This window comes from Felis catus, chromosome A1 (assembly GCF_018350175.1).
Source record: "Felis catus isolate Fca126 chromosome A1, F.catus_Fca126_mat1.0, whole genome shotgun sequence".
In the NCBI taxonomy this organism is placed as follows: Eukaryota; Metazoa; Chordata; class Mammalia; order Carnivora; family Felidae; genus Felis; species Felis catus.
The window spans coordinates 4,192,974-4,215,530 of NC_058368.1; the positions used below are offsets into that span (position 1 = coordinate 4,192,974).

A 22,557-nucleotide genomic window follows, 5' to 3' on the forward strand; every position below is an offset into this window, starting at 1 on the left:
TCAGGAAAAATTAGATGAAACAAATTAGGGAGAGAAGTTACATAAAGAATGATTAGATTCTACTGTGTTCTCAGGTTTGCAAAAATGTTTTCACCTGACCTTCTAAAAGTTGGCAAATTTCCCTTAGAAAATAGAACATTTTCCTTCATTCCATGAAAGAGTGGTCTGTACCCCGGATTGTGATGAAGACAAAATTTCTGATGATCATCTGTTTTGATAAACACTAAAAATAAAATCATCTTGTTGTATCGAATCGGCCATTGTCAAGAACCGATTGTTAAGAGAACTCTAAATAATGTGCAACAGGTCTCATTTTAAATTACGGAGAATGAGACCAACGTGGTGATTTTTTGTGAGTTACAAGTGCAAACTATGCATTTAGGAGAAACAATCCCGAAGGCACAGATAGCTTTGGGGTTAGCACGGGGCAACGGCTTTCCTCTACCGAGTCCTTTTCTTTTGTGAATTTAAAAAATGCTCAACAGGTGTTACTGAATTACACCTATCTAAGAACTACAGGGGCGCCTGGGTGGCTCAGTCGGTTAAGCATCCGACTTCGGCTCAGGTCATGAACTCGCGGTCCGTGAGTTCGAGCCCCGTGGCGGGCTCTGTGCTGACAGCTCGGAGCCTGGAGCCTGTTTCAGATTTTGTGTCTCCCTCTCTGACCCTCCGCCGTTCATGTACTGTCTCCCCCTGTCTCAAAAATAAATAAACGTTAAAAAAATAAAATAAAAACTAAGAACTACATGTTGTTTTAAAATATAGTTTTCAGAATCCCCGATAAAGACCAAGAGTAAGTCTCTGCCCTCAGGCTTAAGGGAGAGAGTGGTACATATTTAGCCAGTGATTAATTGCTGGTTATCCGCGGAGTAATTACTTTAATTGAAACACCACCGTTTCGCTGGTGTTCAACCTCTACTAATTTAAGTTTCCAGGAAAAGACAGTTTGCTTTAAGTCTTTAAAGATGGGTCACGCTTCAGACGAAGACGACATTTTTAAAATGTTCCCCTCTCCTAGCAGCAGAGCCCCCTGGGTGTTGTCTGGAATGGTCTTAGAGTGCTATTTAACTACTCTGAATATCTGACACCCAGGCTTTGTGAAAAAATTGTGATTCTTATCAACGAAGAGGCAATTAAAGGCAGTCCTTTGGAACCCAGATGGATCAGGGATCTTATCACACTCCCGCAATCGCTGTCCTTCCCAACTAGGAAACAGATAACAGAAACTGTGCTGCGTGAGGCACACTAGCCTAACGTGATTGGAAATCAAGCAGACTCTGGCTTCTCCGGAGCTGTGCTCCCCCACAGGCTGAATTATAGCTCTCCTACCAGTCCCACGGCGCTGAATGATGTCATGGGATCTGCAGTTCAGCGAGATGAAAGGGATCAAGCAGAACCCGCTGGCAGTAGGCAAAGCCTCCAACACACAATCCACAACACGGCTTGGGAACCGAAAAGGCTACGGATCCAGCCACTCAGCTCAAGCTTAGGAGAGCCACGGGTATCGCCTGGTTGCAAAGGGGAAGGGGGAAGAAAAGAGAGAGAGAGAGAGGAAAACAACGTGATCCGTGTGAAACAAAAGAATTTGTGGACGAGGAGGGGAGGGCAACTACCTGCGGAAAGGGAACTTTCTTGATATCCATGCATATATATAAACTTAGCCCTGCCTTTGATGTTCTGCAACTGATCGCCGATCAGATTACGGCATTTCATCTCCCTGCTCGTCTGCCTTTGATCTGCATGGTTAATTTTATTTTCCTGGATTTGAAGTTTCGTCCGGGCTTGTGCTGACATACATTTTTGGGAAGGTAGCAGCACTTGGCACAGAAATGCTGCCACGGAGAAACTGAGTTGCCGAAAGGGTGAGTCCTGGAAAGAGTTCAGCACGTTTGCAGGTACAAATTTTATGTTTTGTCGTAGCTTTCACTTCACTTTTCCTGTGTGCTCTAAGGAAACGACGGCTTCAGTCAATTAAAAGCGGGCATTTCTCTGCTTGAATACCACATTGTGTTTCCTGGGTGTATCAGAGTAACTATGATTCTCCATGCCGTTTTTAGAGGTGATACAAAAGGGTTGGCAATGGGTCGTGCAAACTGCACTTGGAAATGAGTTGTTCAAACAGGAGAAAACAGAGCGCTAACTTTAGCATACAACCCGCCTTCGGAGCCTGAGATCTGTAAGCTGTAATTGCGTTGAGTGTTTACAGGTTACTTTATTTAGTAAACAGGCCGAAGAACTTTGCTAGACGCCCCAAGGCTTTCCTTATTTTCTTACCTAAAAGAGTATACTGCACCTTTGGCAAGACTGTTCCTTAGTTTATTTATTCTCTCACCTCCAAGACGTAAACCCATCAACTACATTTCCTTATGCAGTTTGCATCCTCAAGGGAATCACTGAAAAGGCATTCAAGTACGATTAAAGCCTTTTGGGTGTAAAAATGAAGGACTTTTAAACCAGAGAGGGTAAAGCTGTGCCAAGTTTTGTCTAAAAAACTCTCTAGTGATTTTCTGTAACCTTTGGAAATAGCACAAGCCTTGTTTACAGAAACGTTCCCGCCGTTGGTATTCCTAAATTAACATTTACTTTAAATTTATAGTGACAGCTGTTGCCAGTTAAAAGTTGCCAACTGTTTATGAAAACTATCTGAGTAATCAACAGTTGCCATGCTCCACACAGGTTTTAGTCAAATTCTCACTTTGGTTTATACTCCACTTGGCAAACCCAAAACATATCTTGCAGTGGGTGCCAAATTTGAAAGTTAACTGTTGTTTTTTGTCAGTTCACTGATCACACACACACACACACACACACGCACAACTCGCACACACACAGAGAACTCTTTACATGGAGAGGCAAGATTTTAATACAGTGCAAAAGAGTCTGTGTTCACATTAGTTCACTTTAGTGTTCTAGTCTTTATTTGGGTAAAATAATTATCATCACAATGGCATATTTTATGCTAGCTGAACCACAAAGAAATTATAAGTGATAAGATTAGTTGTCCTTTAGTTTGAAATTCTGATGAAACAGGAAAGGTCTAATGAGCCTCATTTCATATGTAATTAATTTTTCAGAGCCAATTAATTTAATTACTTTCTAAACTTTCCTCCAGATATTAGAAGGAGGGTAATTAGCACTGTTTGTTTAATTTTAAAACTGTGATAACTGTTAAGAGGATATTATTTAAAACCATACTAAGCTGACTATATTTTAGAGATGTGTCGGTAAGAATTTAATCTAAGAGATTTAACTGTTGTTTTTTAGTCACGACGCCAGGAGAGGCATTTAAATTTTTGTTCTGCTGACAGTGTAACAAAGCCAGTTCAAAATATCCTGGGGTATCAGTTTAGGTCGATTCTTTCAATTGTTTGCTGAAAAAAATCCTCTTTAAATTACAAAAGCAGTATTCATGTTCACATTCCAATAAAGAAAATTAAGCTTTTAAAGTAACCAGTGGAGAAGATGCCTGAAGAAATAACACGCCGAGGAACTTGATCATTTGGTTTACATTTGGGATTTATAAAATTTCTTAAATGATTGCTTATTCTGCTACTAGGTTCATTTTAACAGATACAAACACTCCTCAGCACTAAACAAAAGGGAGAATCAGCAATTATCTGATTAATTTCGGCTTTGTAGAAAACTAGCTTGGGCAAGTCAAGTCCTTGAAAATCCACTTCAGTGTCTGCATTAATTCAGTTAATTGTTTACTTCTTGGGTCCTGGTTGAGAAATGAAACAGATTGTATTTGATTTTAAAAGGAAGATGGCTATCGCTGAGCTGCAGGTATGGCATTTCTTAATTAATTGCCACATGATGATCTCAATCGTGACTTAAGTAGCCCTGATCCATAATACTTCCATGAACGACACCCTTGTATCGCATTTTTTTCAAAGCACTCTCCTATCTATCGCTTCAATGGCAGCGTTGTTACTGTAGAAGGACCAAGTCTTCAAAAGACTTTTCGGGTCCTGATTCGCTATGTGACCTTAAGAGAGTCACTTCACTACTTGTTTTTCTCCTGTGTTAAATGAGGGAGTTGACTATCTCGTTGTGAAATAAGCCGGTGGAATTTTTATAGCCATTTTGCAGAGGAGCAGACTGAGATTAGAGAAAAGTTAACTTGACTCTCCTAACCAAGGTCACATGGCTGGTTTTTCAAGTCCTAATCCAGTGTTCTCTCTATTTCACCACGCATCGTCTATTTTCTAACAACTGCACAACAAATTCAATGCACTATGTAGCTGAACAGAGAACAATGTTAGTCTGAAAGATAAAGAGTAAGATAGCCACTTCCTAATGGAGTATATATTTTTGTTTCCTCAATAGATGTCAGTTAGCTGGATTAGTCTGGTTATGTTCTACCTGTTCCTTTTGCTTCTGTATTTTTTTTTAACTTTTTTTTTTATTTATTTTTGAGACAGGGAGAGACAGAGCATGAACAGGGGAGGGTCAGAGAGAGGGAGACACAGAATCTGAAACAGGCTCCAGGGCTCCGAGCTGTCAGCACAGAGCCCGATGCAGGGCTCGAACTCAGGGACCGCGAGATCATGACCTGAGCCGAAGTCGGACGCTTAACCGACTGAGCCACCCAGGCGCCCCTGCTTCTGTATTTCTAAGCAGTCTGAACACATGCTGGACCATAACGTTTAAGATGATTTTTTTTTTTTTTTTTTGAGAGAGAGAGAGCGAGAGAGCGCACACTCAGGCAGGGGAGGGGCAGAGGGACAGGGAGAGAGAGCATCTTAAGAGAGAGAATCTCCATGCCCAGCAAAGAGCCTGACGCAGGGCTCAATCTCACCACCGTGAGATCACGACCTGAGCGAAATCAAGAGTCAGACATGTAACCTCCTAAGCCCCCCAGGTGCCCCTAAAATAATTTTTACCAAAAGTCGAAGTCTCAGCGCAATGTGCAATTCTATATATTTGTGTGAGTCTGCCTGTGTATGTGTGCATATACAAGTTGGGCATCATATAAGTAAATCTTTATGTGTTTTCCAGGAATTCATATTTTCCGAGAAGATGTCCCTGAAAAGTTTAATAGTGAATGAAATGTCGTTATTCATTGAGGGAGATTCCCTGTGGGATTTTTGTGAGATTTTACTTTGCAAATTTCATATGGCTTGTACATGATCTGTGTTCCATGCCACATTTGATTACATTAAGAATCCTTGAACAAGTTTTCTTTAACTCTTTCTGTTCCTTTTTTCCCTCGAGAAAGAAACATTTCTTGCGAATAAATTAAACTTATTGATTGACTATAAAGCTTGAACGTAGATACTGCTCTTAAGGCCAAATAGCCATCCCCAAGTCTTCTCATCCTCCTAAAGTTTTCATATAAAACTTTACAGATTATTATTCCATAACAGTCACTAATATTTCTTAATTCACTAATTATTAATTAATGCACTGATACATATTGAGGACTTGTGTGCCAGGCACTCTCACAGTGTTTTTTCAAACACTCTCTCATTTAAATTTATAATTGTCTCCTTCGTGGTACAGATGAGGAGAGTGAGTCTCAGAGAGACTCATAGACAACATGTGCGAGATCACAAGGATAATTAAGTGGCAGCACTTGAGCGTATCTGATTTCAGACCCTGGGTTCTTTTGTTCTAGGGCTAGACCGTTAATTGTTTCCATCACAAGAATTATATAGAGCCAACTTGATTTTGCCCAAAAAACAGGTTCTGTAGTTTACTTTCTTTTGATATATTTTATTTTATTTTATTTTTAAATGTTTTTATTTATTTTTGAGACAGAGAGAGACAGAGCGTGAGCAGGGGAGGGGAAGAGAGAGAGGGAGACACAGAATCTGAAGCAGGCTCCAGGCTCTGAGCTGTCAGCACAGAGCCCGACGCGGGGCTTGAACTCACAGACCATGAGATCACGACCTGAGCCGAAGTCGGATGCTCAACCGACTGAGCCACCCAGGCGCCCCTCTTTTGATATATTTTATAAGAGCTATTAGAAATTTTTGATAGAGCTTTCCATCAGTTAGCCTAGAATCCATAGCTATAAAGGATCTCAAGACATAAACCATTCTTCCTCTGCTTCACTAGACAGGACTCAGACATCTGCCACCTGCTTGGTCAGACTCTCTTCTCTGTGATGGCAGAGACAGTCCAAGTCGCCCTGGAGAAATTAATAATTTGGTGCCCCCTTGAGAGGATGATGCTTTATCATTTTGTCAGCCCAATTTAGAAAACGGGCCCTGAAAAGGAGGGCAGGGGAGGCTCCCTGGTGGCGGTGCTTCATTTCCCCTCTTCTGTCACTCGCCATTCAGTGTCGGCCCCTGAATTGTTCCTCAAACCCACCCACTGGCTGGAATCACCACTGAGAAGTTACCAAGTCTCCCATCCTTAGACTGACAGGTGGTTTCACAGCATCCAGGGTGAGTTCAGTTTGCTCTTTGATGAAAAAAGGGAGGGAGAGGTGAGATGGGCGGGTGGGGCTTTCCAGCAACTTTATCAAACCATTCCTTCCAGCATAAACCACCCTCTGCGAGAGGCGTGCTGATAAGTACAGCTTTCTGCATCCTGCTAAATGTCCCCATTCTTGGGCTGTTCCCAGCAAGCCCGGTCTTTCATTCAGCCACATGCGGAGGAGACTGCCATATTTATCAGGAAAGAGAGGAGGAGGGCCCAGGGCCATTTCTTTTCTCATTAAACACATGACAAGTCTAGCCAACGGGGGATGCCATAAATTCACAAAGATCACTGCAGCTGCTATTCACTCATAACAGCTTTGCTCTAAATAACCTCGTTGGCCTTTGCACGTATATTGGCTCATGTAGTGGTATGGTGAACATTATGTTAAGACTCAGGGGGCCTGGGTTCTGACTCCAGCTTTATTATGAACTTGGTGTGTGACCTTGAGCAAGTCACAGCATGTCTGGCCCCAACCCGGCACTCGTCATCCGGGATTGGCGGCAATGGGTGTTGCGAGTTACTTAAGTAGCTGCATCTTGGTTATTTTTTCCCTCATTTTCTTAACTATATTTGACAAACTTTATTCATCTTTGAGATCGTCACTCCCACTTGTTAACTCATTCAACAAATGTTAATGAGTACCTACTATGTGCCAGGCACTGTAAATTAAATTCCACTGGCAGACAAAATTCAGTACCTTCATGTGGCCTGCATCCTGTTGCCTTTTCCCAAGGACTAGTGATCTACACTAGAAATTACTAGGAAGTCAAACAATTTTCCTTGAACTTTGCTTTTAGTGAGCTGGCTGGTCACTAAAACTAATTTTTTTTTTAAAGTTTGTTACTTCACTAGTTTAAGGGGGGGGGGGGCGGGGCAGGGAATAGCTTCTTGTCTTCCAGCATCTGAATGAGTGTGGTAAAGTGGGCAGTATTTACTGAACTTAACCAGCCTCTTCTTTAAGGATAAGATGCGTGCAATAGCTAGAGTGCAGAATTCCAGTACTCTTTGCCCCCACTGTCCAATATCATTTCAATTATCATTTATTTACTGCTGCTAGGCTTTGGATGCCCTACAATAGATATCCTGCCATCGTAATAATGGCTGCCACTTAGTGAGCATTTACTCTGTGTCAGGCATGGAGCTGAGTGCTTTAAATGCCTTGTTTTATTGAGCAACCACCGATGAGACAAATTTTACAGATGAGAAAAAAAAAAAGGAAATTTAAGGAGGCTAAGTTCCTTTTCCCAGGATATGCAATAGTGGATGGCAAGTTGGCATCCAAGACCAGATAATCGGATGCCAAGGCCGATGCATGTCAAAAATAATGTCTCTCTCTATAGTGAACTAATAGGCTAACCGGGCAGATCAATCATACACACATGAAATGACGCAAGAACTAATGGGCTAAATAATGTCTTACTGTCTCCAAGTACAAAAGGAGGCCAGAGAACAAAAGAGCTTTTAGCTGAAGTCACAGAGGTAGTTCTCAAGTTGGCAGATTAAATTCCACGGAGAAAACATTTATTGAACATTTGCTTGGATGTTTGATATTATCAGAGATACAAGTTTGAACAAAATACACCCCTTCTCTGTAAGCATTTTTAACTCCTTAAGGCAGAAAGCTAAGTAAGTCCCACTTGGATGCAAGTGCTATCATTGTAGGAAGCCCACGAATCTTGGATAGACTCGTGAGAGCTGTGGCTTTCCAGCTGGTTCTGAGATACAAGTCAGGTGTAAGTGAGGAGTCAGAGCAGTAAAGGGGAATCGGTGAGTATTAAGAGGAAGAGAAGGGGAAGTTCGGGGCACATTTGAGGCAAGGCGAGCCGACCAGTTTGGCCAGAACAGAAAGTGTGTGGTCTAGAGGAGAGAAAGATAAGGCTGAAAATGTGGGCAGAGCCCCAAACACGGCAATCTTTGAATGCTAATTTAAGGAGCCGGAAAGCCGGTCTTAACAATGAGGAGCCTCTCGTAAACCTTTTAATTAGACACTGCCAGTGATGAAAGGCGGGAGGAAGCAGACCGCTCGCTGGACAGACCAGCGGAGAGAAAGGTTGACTGCGGCAATATCCCGGGGCAAGGTGGGGAGGGCCTGTACCTTGGTGGAGTTAGTGGGACAAAGGGTTTTCCCTTCCTCTTTTTAGAGGAAGAAAGGGTGACTGTGTGAGACCTCACAAAGGAAGAGGCAACAATTCAGCCTCACCAAGACGCTGAGTGCTCTAGGTGCCAGACCCGGGGACGTTAAGGAAGTAACACGTGCCCTCCAGGTGATTCAAGTCCAGGTAGGGAAAGGAGCGCAATCAAACAGGTGACTTCGGTATAACACGCACAGGAGTGCAGTCGTGTAGTTGCGCCAGGCGACGGCACAGATGGGCTGCGAGGCTCTCTTCCTATCTCCCGATAAATGCGGCAGACTGCTCTGCATGAAACTTCCCTGAGAAGCAGCACATGATGCTAGGCTAGGGCTGCCCGAGCCCGGGGACGTTTAGGAAGATGCAGAAAGCTGCACGTATCAGAACTCCTCTCACAGAGAGTGGTTTGTGCTGGAAGGAATGAATGGCTGCAAAGCCGAACCGTCCCCCCCCCCTTTTCATCAAAGAGCAAATTGACCTCACTGTGGATGGTGTGAAACCACTTCTCCATCTAAGGATGGAAGTCTTGCCGTGACGTTCAAATAAGATGGTGCATATCATTTGTAAGTTATTTACAAAGTTGATGTTGGGGTCTGTATTCAGACTGGGTTAGATTTGAAGTAGGTCATCTTGAGGTGTGACCCTTGGGAATGCTTTTGAATGTACTTTTCACAAGCACCTGGCCTAGCACTATGGTGTGCTCAAGGCCTCAAGATGTACTATCAGAAATTAACTAGAACAACTCATTCATTTATTCATCAACAAACATTTATCGAGGGGCTACTATGGGCTTTAAGGTATCGTAAAGAAACACAGGCTCTGGTTCCATCCAAAGAGTGGTGTCGTTGTGTCAGGAAAACAAAACCAACAGACAAGCGGTGGATGCCTCTTTTTACCAAAGTCATGAACACACAAAGTCATGTGTTTGAAGGAAATTTCCCCTTTTATTTACCCGCTGGCCAGATGAAACAATAGCTGCTTACATTTCTATGGCATTCTACTGCCGAAAAAGTATTTTTTAGGTACCTCATTCTTTTACTCCTTCCAACAAATTTGCAAACCGGGCACCGTTAGCTCCGTTTGATAAGTGCATAAACTCAAGTGCATAAGTTTCAACACCTTCCACAAAATACTTTGTTAAGGTGTGGAGCCAGCACTCTGTGCTCCCCCACATGGCCAGCGGCTTCCAGGTTATGGAGCGACCTTAACGGTTGGATTGGGCTAGTGCTGGCTTGGAGGAGGGGGACCCAAGCGTAGGTACAAGGATTCACCTCGTTAACTGATCCTTAGAGGTTTCTGGCCAAGGTGGGGGAGGGGGCGCCTTGGGTGAGTATCTGCTGGAAAAATGTATCAGTGAATGAATGAGACGATTATTGACGAGCCAGGTCATCATGATTTTGATCGACCAGAGCAAACGTGCCACATCGTTTTCTGAGGGGGGGGAGGGGTGTTTCCTGCTACGCAGAAGCAGGTGCTGGGTAGAATGCGACCAGGCAAGGGAAAGGTCCTGAGAAAATACGTCTAGAGTACAAACGGCGGCTCTCTCCCTTCGCCAAAGGCAGTTCCCCTCACACAGCCAAGCTTTTGCTGGTCTCGGGGCCCCGCTCTCCCCCCACCTCCCCCACCCCCGGCCCCTTAGCCTGCGGGACGCATTCGCCAGCTCCCGCAGCCTCAGGGGTCAAGCCTTCTGCGCCTCTGACCTCGGCTCGGCAGTGGGAGGGGAGCCGGGGTTGAGCACAGCTGGGGCGGCCCAGGGCCGGAGGCGGGGCGAGGGGACGGGAGGGGCCCTGGGTGGGCGGGGCCGGCCCTGGGTGGGCGGGGCCGGCCCTGGGTGGGCGGGGCCGGCCCTGGGTGGGCGGGGCCGGCCCTGGGTGGGCGGGGCCGGCCCTGGGTGGGCGGGGCCGGCCCTGGGTGGGCGGGGCCCGGGAGGCGGCTGCCGTTGCCGGGCTACCGGAGAGCGCGCAGCCCGCGGCGCAGGGAAGCGTCCGGCTCGCGCGCGAAGAGGACCCCCCCAGACCCGCCTGCGCGCCCGGTACCCTGCACCCGGCCCTTTCCGCGCGCCCCTTTGGCCGCAAGCCCGCCTGGACCTGCAGGGCGCGACGGGGAGCGGCGGCCGGCGAAGCCTCCCGGGTCACTGGGAAGGTAGGTGCCCGGCTCCGCCGGGGGCCGCGCGGAGGTCCCTCGCCCGCGCCCCCGCCCCCGCCCCGGGTGGGTCCCCGAGGCTCGGCAGCGGGGAGGAGGCGGCTGCCTGAGGCGAGGGTCGCCGGCGAGGGCTGCTCCCGCGCAGCAGAGGGGGGCGGGCGGACCGAGCCGGGCGAAGGTGACCCCCGGGCGGGGTGACAGCCAGGGGAGGAGGGAGGACGCTCTGCAGATGCCGGAGCTTTGGTCGCGGCCGCGAGGGGGACGCGGGAAAGCGAACGCCTCCGGGTCTCCGCCGGCGGTGGGAGCGGCGGGACTGGGTCCTAACATCCAGGGATCTTGGAAATGGGAAACGGCTTGTGAGGCAGACGTGTGCGCGCGTGTAGATGAACCTGCGGGAGGCTGAAGCCCGGCACGGAAAGGTGGCGCTGCAGCGTGTGCCCCGGGCACCTCGCAGCCGCGCGGCGCCCCTGCGTGGACGCGGCGCCCCTGCGTGGACGCGGCGCTGCTCGGGGGAAGCGGGCGCGGGCCTGGCCCGCCCGCCCCGCCGCCGTGGGGCGGGGCAGAGGGCACTCGCGGCCCTTACGAGTCCTCCGTAAACAAATTCCGTGGAAGCGGAATCTCGCAGACCTCGGACCATCTGTCAGGACGGTGATGGGCAGAGCAGGTCGTAGATGAGTGAGGAGGGTCAATGCTCGCGGCCCTCGTCTGGGTTGCGTCCCAGAGAAATTTACTGATCAACTCTCGGAGATGAAGTTTGGGAGGCTCGGCGTTCAGTGATCCGTTTTGATGGTAGCAAACTGTTCATCGGACGTGGGAGGAATCCATGTGAGTCTTTTTTTTTTTTTTTTTTTTTGCATTTTCACCAAAGGACTCGATCTGCAAACACGACCATAAGCCTCATGCCGTATTTCTTTAGCTGAAATAACTCAAAATATTTATGCAGGTGTAGTTTTCTACTCCATTGACGGTTTTCCTTTACTAGAAGACAGTTTCTTCACATAAACAGGAAACAGTTATTGTTAAACATGACTTATGCAAACGGAAGATTTTAATATGCTGTTATTTCATGATCCGGTACTGCTCTGCAAAAGGGAGGATTATGTTGCATTAGTTCAGGATTTGCTCAGTATGTTTTCTGTTGTGCAGTTTCACCTCGGGCATTTTCGCCAGTGCTGCTTTCGTGTAGTTTACAAATATTTTATTGCAAAGCGCTGCTTAGTCTCTGAGTTAAAGATTGGCAACTTGAAGGGGGTGAGAATGGAGTCCCACTGTGGAAGAAGAACGTGTTCCGCATTAATCATCATTCACAGAGATGTGGGTGCTTAAAAAGAATTTATCTTGAGTGATATTTATCGAGTTGTCCTGAAAATAATACAAAACCTAGAAATGCATTTCATTGCGAAAATAATACCTTGACATCAATGCATAGCTCTGTAAGTTCTTTATTTTTTGATCTCTGAAATGCCATAACATCTACCCTCTTACCAAGGCCACATGACTTTATTGACTTGAGAATTTTTGTTCCACAGTAAGTGCTGACTTTGAGATATTGTGTTAGTATTTTCTGGGACATTGATGGAAGTTACCATCCTTGACGAGAGTGTCTTTTGACTGGGAGTCTAGGCTGCATCTTGAATTTGAAGTTAAGGACATGTGAAGACGTTTATGCACTTGAAATTGCAGTCTTAAAGTACCTTTCCTATCCGGAAAATTGAGTAAGGAACACTCCTAATATAAGCTTTTGAAAAGAAAAAAGAAAAGTAAATGAAATGTCTTTACTTCAGGTAATCACTGGATTTCCTTTGTACCTACCTGCACACAACATATGAACGGAAAAATGGAGACATGTGAGGGTCACGTGTTGTCCTTGATATGTTAATTTAATTTACTGGTTACAGCTCTTAATACGTGAATCGAGGGCATGTTGGGAGTTTTCGAAACATGAGTGAAATATTCAGCTAACACCCACGAAGAGAATTTGATTCTCCTTTCTCGTGTATTTAAATCTCCAAGCTTAGCCCAATCCCCTGTGATCCCTTCCATCATCCAGAAATTACTAAAACACAAAAAAGCTGCAGGCACCGTGAACATATGAAGAAAGCAAGTCCTTTCAAATCTGCCGAGTCAATATTTAAAGTCAAGCATTTAAAATTCGGGGAAAGGCCAACATCCCCTATCTCTGTTGATGACAGGTTGAATAAGAATACCCACCTTGAATAAATGTACACTCCAAATAAATAGACAGCTGCTTATGTGATAAGAGCCGGGAGCGGTTCCACAGTGAAGTACATTTGTCTCATGGCAGCTGATTATTATGAAACGTTCATAGCCTTTTTAGAGTAACTTTCTAACTGAAGAAACAACAGTAAAGCAGTGTGAACACAGTTTCTTTTCGTGATTTACGTTGAGCAGTGAGTTCATTCATTGTATTTCATCCACCTAAAATGTTTACATTTAAAAGTAAGATGTTTAAACAGTATCGGGCTATCTTTCAGTCCACACATCACAGAATATGTGCCTTTCAAACTGAGGTTTTAAAACCTGGGCTTTACAAAGAGAACAGGCACCCATCAGCAATTAGATAAAACAAAGGAACTTGTGTATCTGGAGATTAAATATTACGGAGCCCCTCTTCAGTGGGCTTGGATGGGTTTAACACGAGGAGATCTAAAAGAATGGACGCCACTTATACTGGAAAAGAACCTTTGAATGTTTCAAAGAGAAGTTTTGGAACCGATCCAGACTTCTAAAATAAAAATTGAAACAGCTGTGTTTTAGAAATGGCTATGCGCAGTTCTCTGAAGATACGCCGTGTCGGCCTTTGAGGCCCCCACACTCCTTCATGCTACCGTTGTTCTATTTGCGTTTTGAGACAGAAAAACATTTATGAATTGCGGTGAGGTGGGGGGAGGTGCCCTAGTTACAGTATGCCACATTTCTCGAGAACCCTGACCGTGATTTTCCTAAGGCAAAGATGAGCGAGTCCACAACTCAGAGAAACCAAAAGAATTCATCTTCAAAAACCCTGTCCTGGGTTAAGTTCTTAAAAAAAAAAAAAGAAAAGAAAAAATTATTGTAGAAGCCTTGACAGTGAGTGGCCCCTAATGTTTTTGAACTTTGGGGGAATTGAAGGTATTGTGTTTGGCAACAGAACGTTGTAAAGCTTGTGGAGTTTTTAGTAGAAACTATTTCATGATCTGAAAAAGGGAAATCTTTCTCATTTCCCAGCCAACAACAATATGTATATCCTTATTACCGCATGCCTTTGTGAGGCTTCCTAGGCTACAAAGAGGCTGCCCACTGTATGATGTAGGAAGAATGATTTTCAGAACGTAAGGAAATGGAGGGCTAAGGTGGGAGGAGGCCAGAGGCCGGGGTCACTGTCCTGCTTGGAAATAGCCGTACCCTACATTGCTAACTAGTTTTTATTCTCTCAGCATCTGGGACTGACCTTATTTCTAAGCCATTTATGACTATGGTCCACCATTAAAAAGGCCGTATGCATAGCACTGGCTTTATTTCAAAGCTGATTTTTATAAATTGTAAGCCTGCCAGTTTACTTTAATGTTGATTTTTTAAAAAAATATTTCAGTTTATTGCATATTGGAAAAACGTATGAGTTGAATGTAGCCTTATTACATAATGGTAATACAGTTTTATGAGATGAAAACTGTTACCTATTGCGGGCACTGTATGTTGGATAATAAATCAAATAACCGTAAAAGGATAAAAAACTAAAATTAATTTATTCTGGAAAAAATATCCAGGTTATTCGAATTACTCTGAAATGCGTGCGTTCTGGTCATTTGTAAGACAAAAAATAAAGGTCATTCTCAGAGAGAGTTAATGGATTGTTAAAATTAGAAAAATAAATACCAGATTCTTCGTTAGTGATCTTTGTTAATATGATAGCACGATATTCAAGAAGTGGGGTCCTGAACTGAATCGTGTTCTACCAAAGCAATTTATATTTCAATCTCAAGTTACAGCTGCACATATTTTCAACACATATTGTTTTAGTCCTTATAACAATCATAAGAGCTAAAATGTTATAGCTAATTAGTGAATTTCTCCATTCATTCAATGTGTACTGGGCACATATTTTGGGTTAGAGTTCTACAGCGAAATCAGTTAATCTTGCCATTAAGTCCTCAAATCATAATTGGTGGTAAACTCAAGTGGGTTGGTTGGTGCTGAAGTGAAGGGAGGGTTCTCAGTGTGCATTAGGGAGTGGTGGAGACTGGGGCGCTAGGACGTATATGTTCTTCTGTGTAAGGGACAACTGATAGCTCAGCTCTCGCTCGTGCTGCCTTGATGTGGGACTCATGGTTGCTAGATTTTCTAGTTTTTCGAGAGAATTCTTTATTTTTGATATTGGAAACTTATTTTAAAAAATTAGGGGCGCCTGGATGGCTCAGTCAGTTAAGGGTCTGACTTTGGCTCGGGTCATGATCTCACAGCTGGTGGGCTTGAGCCCCGCGTTGGGCTCTGTGCTGACAGCTCGGAGCCTGGAGCCTGCTTGGGATTCCGTGTCTCTCTCTCTCTCTCTCTCTCTCTGCCCCTCCCCTGCTCACACTCTGTCTCTCTCTCTGTCTCTCAAAAAATAAACAAACATTAAAGAAACAAAATGAGAACCACCGTGACTGTAGAAAACAATGCTGCTGGCCAGATGCAGTAGCATCGGGCTGCAAAGAGAGTGGACCAACCGGGTAATTATGCTGCGGGGTGGAGAGGACCCCAGGGTGCAGGGGCGGTGCCGGGGAAGCACGAAGGAGAGGTGTCATCCCAGATTCAGGGAGAGCCCAGAAGAACTTTGACAGATTGTGGGCCAGGCGTGGCAGATAGAGTCACAGTACACGTAGGAAGGACCCAAGACAAAAGAGGGCTGGGCGGTCCCTGAGCCAACTGCAGGTGGAGACGGCTGCCGTGGTTTGGGATCCAGTGGTCTGCCCGGCCGATGGGAGGTGGCGCCCATAACTGCTCCTCTCTAGCGGGCTCCTGTGAACAGCTGCTGGGGGCCTGGTTTCTTGGCCTGAGGACACAGCAGCGTAGGTTTCCGTGATCTGCACAAGGAAGCAGAGGGCGTGTGCGTTGCCGCGCCCCTTGGATCTGCCCCCGTTAGCGGCTGGCCAGCTAGGACATATCGTGTGAGTTGCCCTCCGTTCGAATGAGCAGGCCGAGCAGCTTGACTTGATAAGCAGCCCCTTTCTGTGCCGCTGAGCACGACGTCTGCCAGCTCTGCCCCTGAGGCGCCTGCGCCTTTGTTCTGCTTGCCTGCGTCTCCCAGCGCTGCCGCTCTGTTGGGTGCTGTTGACGCAGCCGGTGGGGCAGAAGGGCCAGACTCCTCGAATACAGTAAACCAGGCGTCATTAGGCTTTTCCTCGTCGCTTAGCGATAGCCAGCTTCTCTGCACACGTTTTGCGAGAATGGTGGCTAGGTGGTTAGTAGGCGCTATCTGGTCTGGATCGTTTCGGCAAACTGTGAAAACCCATGATCCCGGTCACTTGTATGTCTCGTGGCTGATAAGTCATCTCCAAATAAGCAGAACACTGAAGTCGTTTTCTGTCTGGGCCAGACCCCGAATGCTCAGAAGCTAAAAGCCGTTTCAGTAAATACCTTTTTATTGCCTTATTTTTATTTTAAATATCATTCTTTGAACACTTGTTATTTCGTTACGTTTTCCTTCTTTTTATGAACGCCGAAGCATTTCACAAGGTATTTCGCTTTATTCCAGGAAGTGCAAAGTCACACTTATAACACCCTACCAGCTAAATTGTTTGTTTCCAAACAGCCCTTTGCCAGGCTAGACTAAAGGGTGCTTAGGAGATGTCCCCGCCCCTGCTAAGCTATGAGCTTCCTCAAAGTGCACCTTTGTACTGTCCTGCCCCAACTTGATACTGCCTCCTTTCAAGCACCTAATAACCGTTTAATCAAAGCGTGCTGAATAAATGAATACATCGTTACATGTGTTATTTGGTTATATAGTTTTGCTTTTGTTGATCAGTTTTGCTCAGGCACTCCTACTGTGCCAAATGACCATTGGGTGCCACGGCGTATGATGATCTAACCCTGAGTCGACCTGGCAGGGTGGCCGTGAGCCTCGCTTTGGAGTTACCAGGCGTGAACTCGATTCGGTTTTCACCTTTCTATCACGTGTCCTTGACCCCTGGTCTTCTCTCGTATCGGGTGGGAATAAATAACTACTTTACAGTGTGGGAGTAAGGGAAAAAATTATACTTTTCGTAAAGCCTTACCGCAACCCTCAACATATAAGTGCTTAGTGCAGACTTGGAATTGATTCTTAGTGTTTGAATGTTTTCTGCAGACCTGTGGGTCTAGAGATCTAAAGCATCACCAGCCACCGGACTGTGGCCATCTGAATAATGTCGCCTGCCTGTCTAACAGGTTACAGTCTTCAAGAACTGTCACACGCATTGGATCATATGGCCTCCAATAATAACGTCATCGACAACAGTAATCATCGCTAACACCGATGCAGCACTTACTAGAAACAGTTTGTATCAGTGCACTTTCCCCGGAAGTGCTTTTTAAGTGCTGTTAAACTCAGGAAGTTCAGGAGGTGTTGTCACTGTGCCCTATGTAGAGATGAGGAGACTGAGACTCAGATTAAGTAACTTGTCCAAGTTCACACGCTAATGAGTGACCTTGGCAGGAACAACTGCAGTAGTAATGACATCAGCCTCAGTCATCCGTTAAGCGTCTGTTCTGTTTTAGGTGCTGGGCTAAGCGCTTTATAAACATCATCTCAGGTAATCCCCACAACTCCCCTGCGAGATAGGTTCTGTCTTTGTGGCTGTGTAGTTTCAAAGTGACATCGCTAAGAAACGGGACTGAAAACCCACGCGTTCCGGTTGCCATTTTCCCTTGACAGTTTCCCCTAAGACCAGGGTGTTTTTACCCGTGTCGGGCTTACGTGCAGAAAACTGTTTGAACCTGGATTTTGGATCATCCCAACTGCTGTCAGAACAGTCGACCCAGTCGAAATTATTTCCCAGCCCCTTGGTATAAAAAAAAAACAAAAAACCAAGCTAAGAGAGAAGTCACAGAAAAGAGAAGTGACATATTCCAACAGCACATTTCAATCTCTAGCTCCTGGAAACCTGGAAAAAACAAAACTGCTCACATTTTTTGAAGTGAATTAGGATTTGTAGAGAGAAAAATCCTCCTTCAGTCCTGCCTTCTAGTCCAACGCACTTAATACCCCATAGATATTATGAGCTAGTAATAAGATATATCTGAGATGGAATGTTTATTCTCGTTCACCCCAGAATATGTGCAACCACCTGTCACCTGTTTTCCACAACACATTCATCGTTTTGTGCTTCTCCACGCATTTAATCCAGCAAACATTTGTGTGCCTGTGTGTGCCAGGCAGTATTCTAGGCAGCGGAAATACAGAGAGTAATGATGCGTGCTCCCTGTTTTCAAGGAACATACGACCTGGTGAGCGAAAATAAGCATAGCTGCTAGGCCGTACGATCGGTACGGTGCGTGCAGGCAAGAAAGGCCTCTAGGGCCGCAGGGAGCAGATCCTTCAGTGTGCTTGCTCGCGGACAGCATCTCAGCAGGGTGACAGTTGACCTGGTTCTCGGAGGGATTGAGGGAGGACGTCTGTCAAGACCAAAGTGACAGTCTGTGCAACAGGGCAAGACCACGGGCGTTCAGGAAGAACGTGGCTATTGGGCTGTGGCACAGCCAGAGGGGCATGAGAGCAGTGACCAGGCGGGCAGGCCAGCAGGTGAGACTGTAAGGGCCTAGGTCCAGGCTGAGGAGTTTCAAGGATGATTTGCAAATGTAAACCCACTCAAGCTATTCAGTTTAGCATATGTGTTGGGAGAGTAACACAAGTCAGCACATAGGCTATAGTTCCATTCAGTTTCTACCTTAAAAAAATCTGTCTTTCTGAGGCACAAATCATAGTACTGTATTTAATTTTGCTTTTTCCGTAAATAGTGTTTATGTGATTTTTATCTCGTCACTTCTTTTAATTTGTAGACTTTTCAAGCAGGACTCTGCAGTTTATCTCTTTGCCTGAAGAACATTATACGTGTATGTTTTTTATTTGCTTCATGAACAATGAAATACTTACACTACAAAGAAGTTTTAGGAAACAGGGGAAAACGTTCAGCCAGGATGCCACGATATGAAGGAACCTAAGCGTTGATGGTATCCTGGCTCCTTTCTTATTTTTTTAAACTTTTTTAAAGTTTATTTATTTATGAGAGAGAGAGAGCATGAGTGGGGGAGGGGCAGAGAGAGAGGGAGACACAGAATCCCAAGCAGCCTCCAGGCTCCGAGCTGTCAGCACAGAGCTCGATGCGGGGCTCGAAGTCACAAACCGTGAGATCATGACCTGAGCCGAAGTCGGACGCTCAACCGACCGAGCCACCTGGGCACCCCTGGTTCATTTATTTTTGTACGTAAAACAGGTGTACCTTCTGGATCGTATTGCCATGACTTCTCACTTGGTGTGCATGGTAGTGATCGCCGCGGCGGGAAGATGCTAAGTATTTGTGTTCCGCCCCCAGCAGTGGGTACGGTATCCCAGTATAGCGATCTGTCCAGACCAGTTGCCTGATTGTGCTGTACTCTGACTCTGTCAATCTCTTTTCTTCTCATGTTTTGTGTAAATGCACGGGTATTTATACCCTCTTTTCCATATTAGCTAAATCCGTACGGATTTTATGCTACTACTTTTAAAAATTAGCACATTTAAAAAAATCAGGACCATGTCGAAAAAGAGATAACCTGAAGCATACTTTTTAGGGAATGTGAGTTTATCTCACCCCAATCCCGTGTCTGCACAAGCAGGAAGCCGCATGGTTGGGTAATTGCTGGGTCACTCTGAGATATGCAAGGAGGAAAAAAGATGTGACCAAAAAGCTAGGAAAGCAAAAGCGAACAGACAAACAAAAACACCCCACAACACTTGGAATTCGCTCAGAATGGGTCATTCATTCAGCAAACGTGTAAATGATTCCTTATTGCCCCGATAATTGGACCTACTCGGGCGACTGGAGTGACCTTGTGGGTTGTTGCTGTCCCGGCTTGTTCAGGCTCACCCCTGGCTGGCTGCTTGGCCAGCAGTGACACGGCCACCCGCCCGGCCTCGCTCCACTTCCTTTGTTGTTGTCGTTACTGTCTTTCTTGAGGTCTTTGGCCCACAGTTCTGGTTCTCTGCCCTGGTTTGTTTGTTTCTTTTTTTTAATTAATGTTCATTTTTGAGAGAGAGAGAGAGACAGAGACAGAGTGCACGCATGGGAGGGGTAGAGCGAGAGGGAGACACAGAATCCGAAGCGGGCTCCAGGCTCCGAGCTGTCAGCACAGAGCCCGACGCGGGGCTCGAACCCACGAACCGCGAGATCATGACCTGAGCCGAAGTCGATGCTTCACCGAGTGAGCCGCCCAAGCGCCCCTGCTCTGATTTCTTTCTCAGTGGCCTGATTGTCTGCTCTGGGTGTCTGTTAGTTTTGGAAGATTCCACTTGGAAGGGAAACTGAAGCCTTGCCTCTCTACCTGATGGATGGAGCTGCCAGCTGAGTGTTCACTTCTTCTTTTTTTTTTTTTCAACTTTTTTTTTTTTTTTTTTTTTTTTTATTTCGGGACAGAGAGAGACAGAGCATGAACGGGGGAGGGGCAGAGAGAGGGAGACACAGAATCGGAAACAGGCTCCAGGCTCTGAGCCATCAGCCCAGAGCCCGACGCGGGGCTCGAACTCACGGAGCGCGAGATCGTGACCTGGCTGAAGTTGGACGCTTAACCGACTGTGCCACCCAGGTGCCCCACTTCTTCTTTTTTTTAAAAAGCATAAATCTCTTCTCTTGACGTTGTGTGGACCTATAAGAAAGGCAACCCTGTTTGTTGCTACATTTTAGGTCATTTCTCGCAAAGATGCAGAGGTTTGGTTTACCTTTTGTTGAAAGGTAAATGCCTCCAATTTCATCACTTGTGAATGATTTTTAGGTGTTTTAAAACAAATGCTTATTTTTCTGCCCGGAGATTACCTTCACTGTACTGGTTGGAGGAGGAACTCACGTGTGCCAGACAGTGGCCGTGTCGGCTTCTTAGTGGAGCTGAAGCCCCACCATCCAAGCGTCACGACTGTGTCGCCGGGGATAGTGACGCAGGGACACGGGAGCCAACCCACCTGGGTGTGCGCCCTGCCCTGCCTCTTACTAGCAGTGTGGCCTAGTGCAGTGGGATCCAGCCCTCTCTGAGCCTCAGCTTCCCCATCTCTAAAGCGGGGATAATGACGGTATCTCCCTTCTGGAGTACTTCGGAAGGTAAATGAGCTAATGCGCCGAAGACGGTACCTGGCGTAGAGTGGTTAGCACATATTTACTGTTGTTTTACCCCTATTATTCCCCTCTTGGCACTGACCAAACCCATCTCCATGGCGGTTTATGTAGTCGCTGTTTGAATATACCTCTCTGCTGGGTGGAGTAGTTTGGACACTATCGAGGCATGGGTAGAAAATAAAGGCATGTGTGGGGGCTCCCGGTTGGCTCAGTCAGTAGAGCACGCGGCTCTTGATCTTGGGGTTTTAAACGCGAACCCCACGTTGGATGTAAAGACTACTTCAAAAAATAAGATCTTTTTTTAAAAAAGAAGAAAATAAAGTCGTGGATAGCCCAGGAATTCGGAGCCAGAAAGAATTTTGGACCAATCTCAGAAGGACAAAGCTTTCATTCTCCCAACCGAAATTGTTAAAGGCTTACCTATTGTTTGTCTGTGTATCTTTTACAGAGCGATTTCCTTTAAAACATAAATAGTATTACCTAGTATATCTATTAACGGTAAACATTCTAGAGTAAATACAAGAACACGGTGACCAGTGTTATTCCGGTTAACTAGATCTTCTTGTCTTCTAGAAAACTCTTCAACAAAAGGGAGCCATGACTTTCAAAGCGCACCTGGGACAAGAGAGGGCATTCCGCACCGTTGTGGTTTTACTGGCCTATTTGGTAAGTCAGGTCTTTACTTTCATAAGAATGTGGGAAAGAATCGCTGTGAATCGTATGGAAACTGTTTTGTTTTTCCAGTGCCATCTTCTCAATTTTTCCTTCAAATTGTGTTTTATCAACGTCGCGTGTAATTAAGAAGCAAAGATTGCTGCCGAGTCTTGACATTTGTACTGATGGTTACAACTATTTTCTTCTTTTAAGTTTATTTATTTATTTTGAGACAGAGACAGCGTGAGTCGGGGAGGGGACAGAGAATCCCAAGCAGCCTCTGCATGCACTGTCAGCACGGAGGAACCCCAGGAGGGCCTCGAATTCACAGAACCGTGAGATCATGACCTGAGCCGAAACCAAGAGTCGGACACTTAACAGCCTGAGCTACCCAGGCGCCCCTAAAATTATTTTACTACATTTAGATGAAGCAATAAAGTCACAGCGTAACTTATAACCAATGACAATGGTGCTCCCTTGGGTTTATAGGCCGATGCCTCTACAATACACCCTAGACCCTGACGAGACCAGATTCTAATTGGAGTTCGTGACTTCCATGGTGTGTGTGTGAAGACACTAGAATTGACTTTCAAAAGAGCTGTTATTTTTATACGGTTACTTATATCCTTCTTGGTCCCAAAAAGGATTAAAGACAGTTGGAGAGTTTTAATGTTTGAAAACTTGACGCAAAGACCTATAAGATGTTCACAAGAATTGAAATTCATTAAATCTGGAGATAGGATCATCACCTGCAAATGTGAAAAGACTTATTTACCCTGAAGACGGTACCTGAAGTCTTCTTGAAAGACAAAGTAAGGGGAAATGGGTCACATTGGATTCTGAGGTTCAGGTACGGCAAGGAAAATTTCCTTTCTTTCAGC

General features: G+C 45.6%; 1 protein-coding gene across 8 annotated transcripts in view; it reads left to right on the forward strand.

Annotated features, from left to right (window-relative positions):
* Nucleotides 1-1,218: 1,218 nt before the first annotated feature.
* The window catches only part of TNFRSF19 (TNF receptor superfamily member 19), a 93,588-nt gene continuing 72,249 nt past the window's right edge, over nucleotides 1,219-22,557 (forward strand). For 2 of the 8 annotated variants that reach the window (XM_006927167.5, XM_023249941.2), the window contains exons 1-2: nucleotides 11,225-11,528; nucleotides 21,596-21,688. In XM_006927167.5, coding sequence (XP_006927229.3) covers nucleotides 11,490-11,528; nucleotides 21,596-21,688 — 132 coding nt within the window. In that variant the 5' untranslated portion in view covers nucleotides 11,225-11,489. Of the gene's footprint in view, nucleotides 1,896-10,468; nucleotides 10,704-11,224; nucleotides 11,529-21,595; nucleotides 21,689-22,557 lie in introns of those variants that run through there. The other 6 variants (XM_019819279.3, XM_019819241.3, XM_023249934.2 and 3 more) reach the window with 6 other exon arrangements.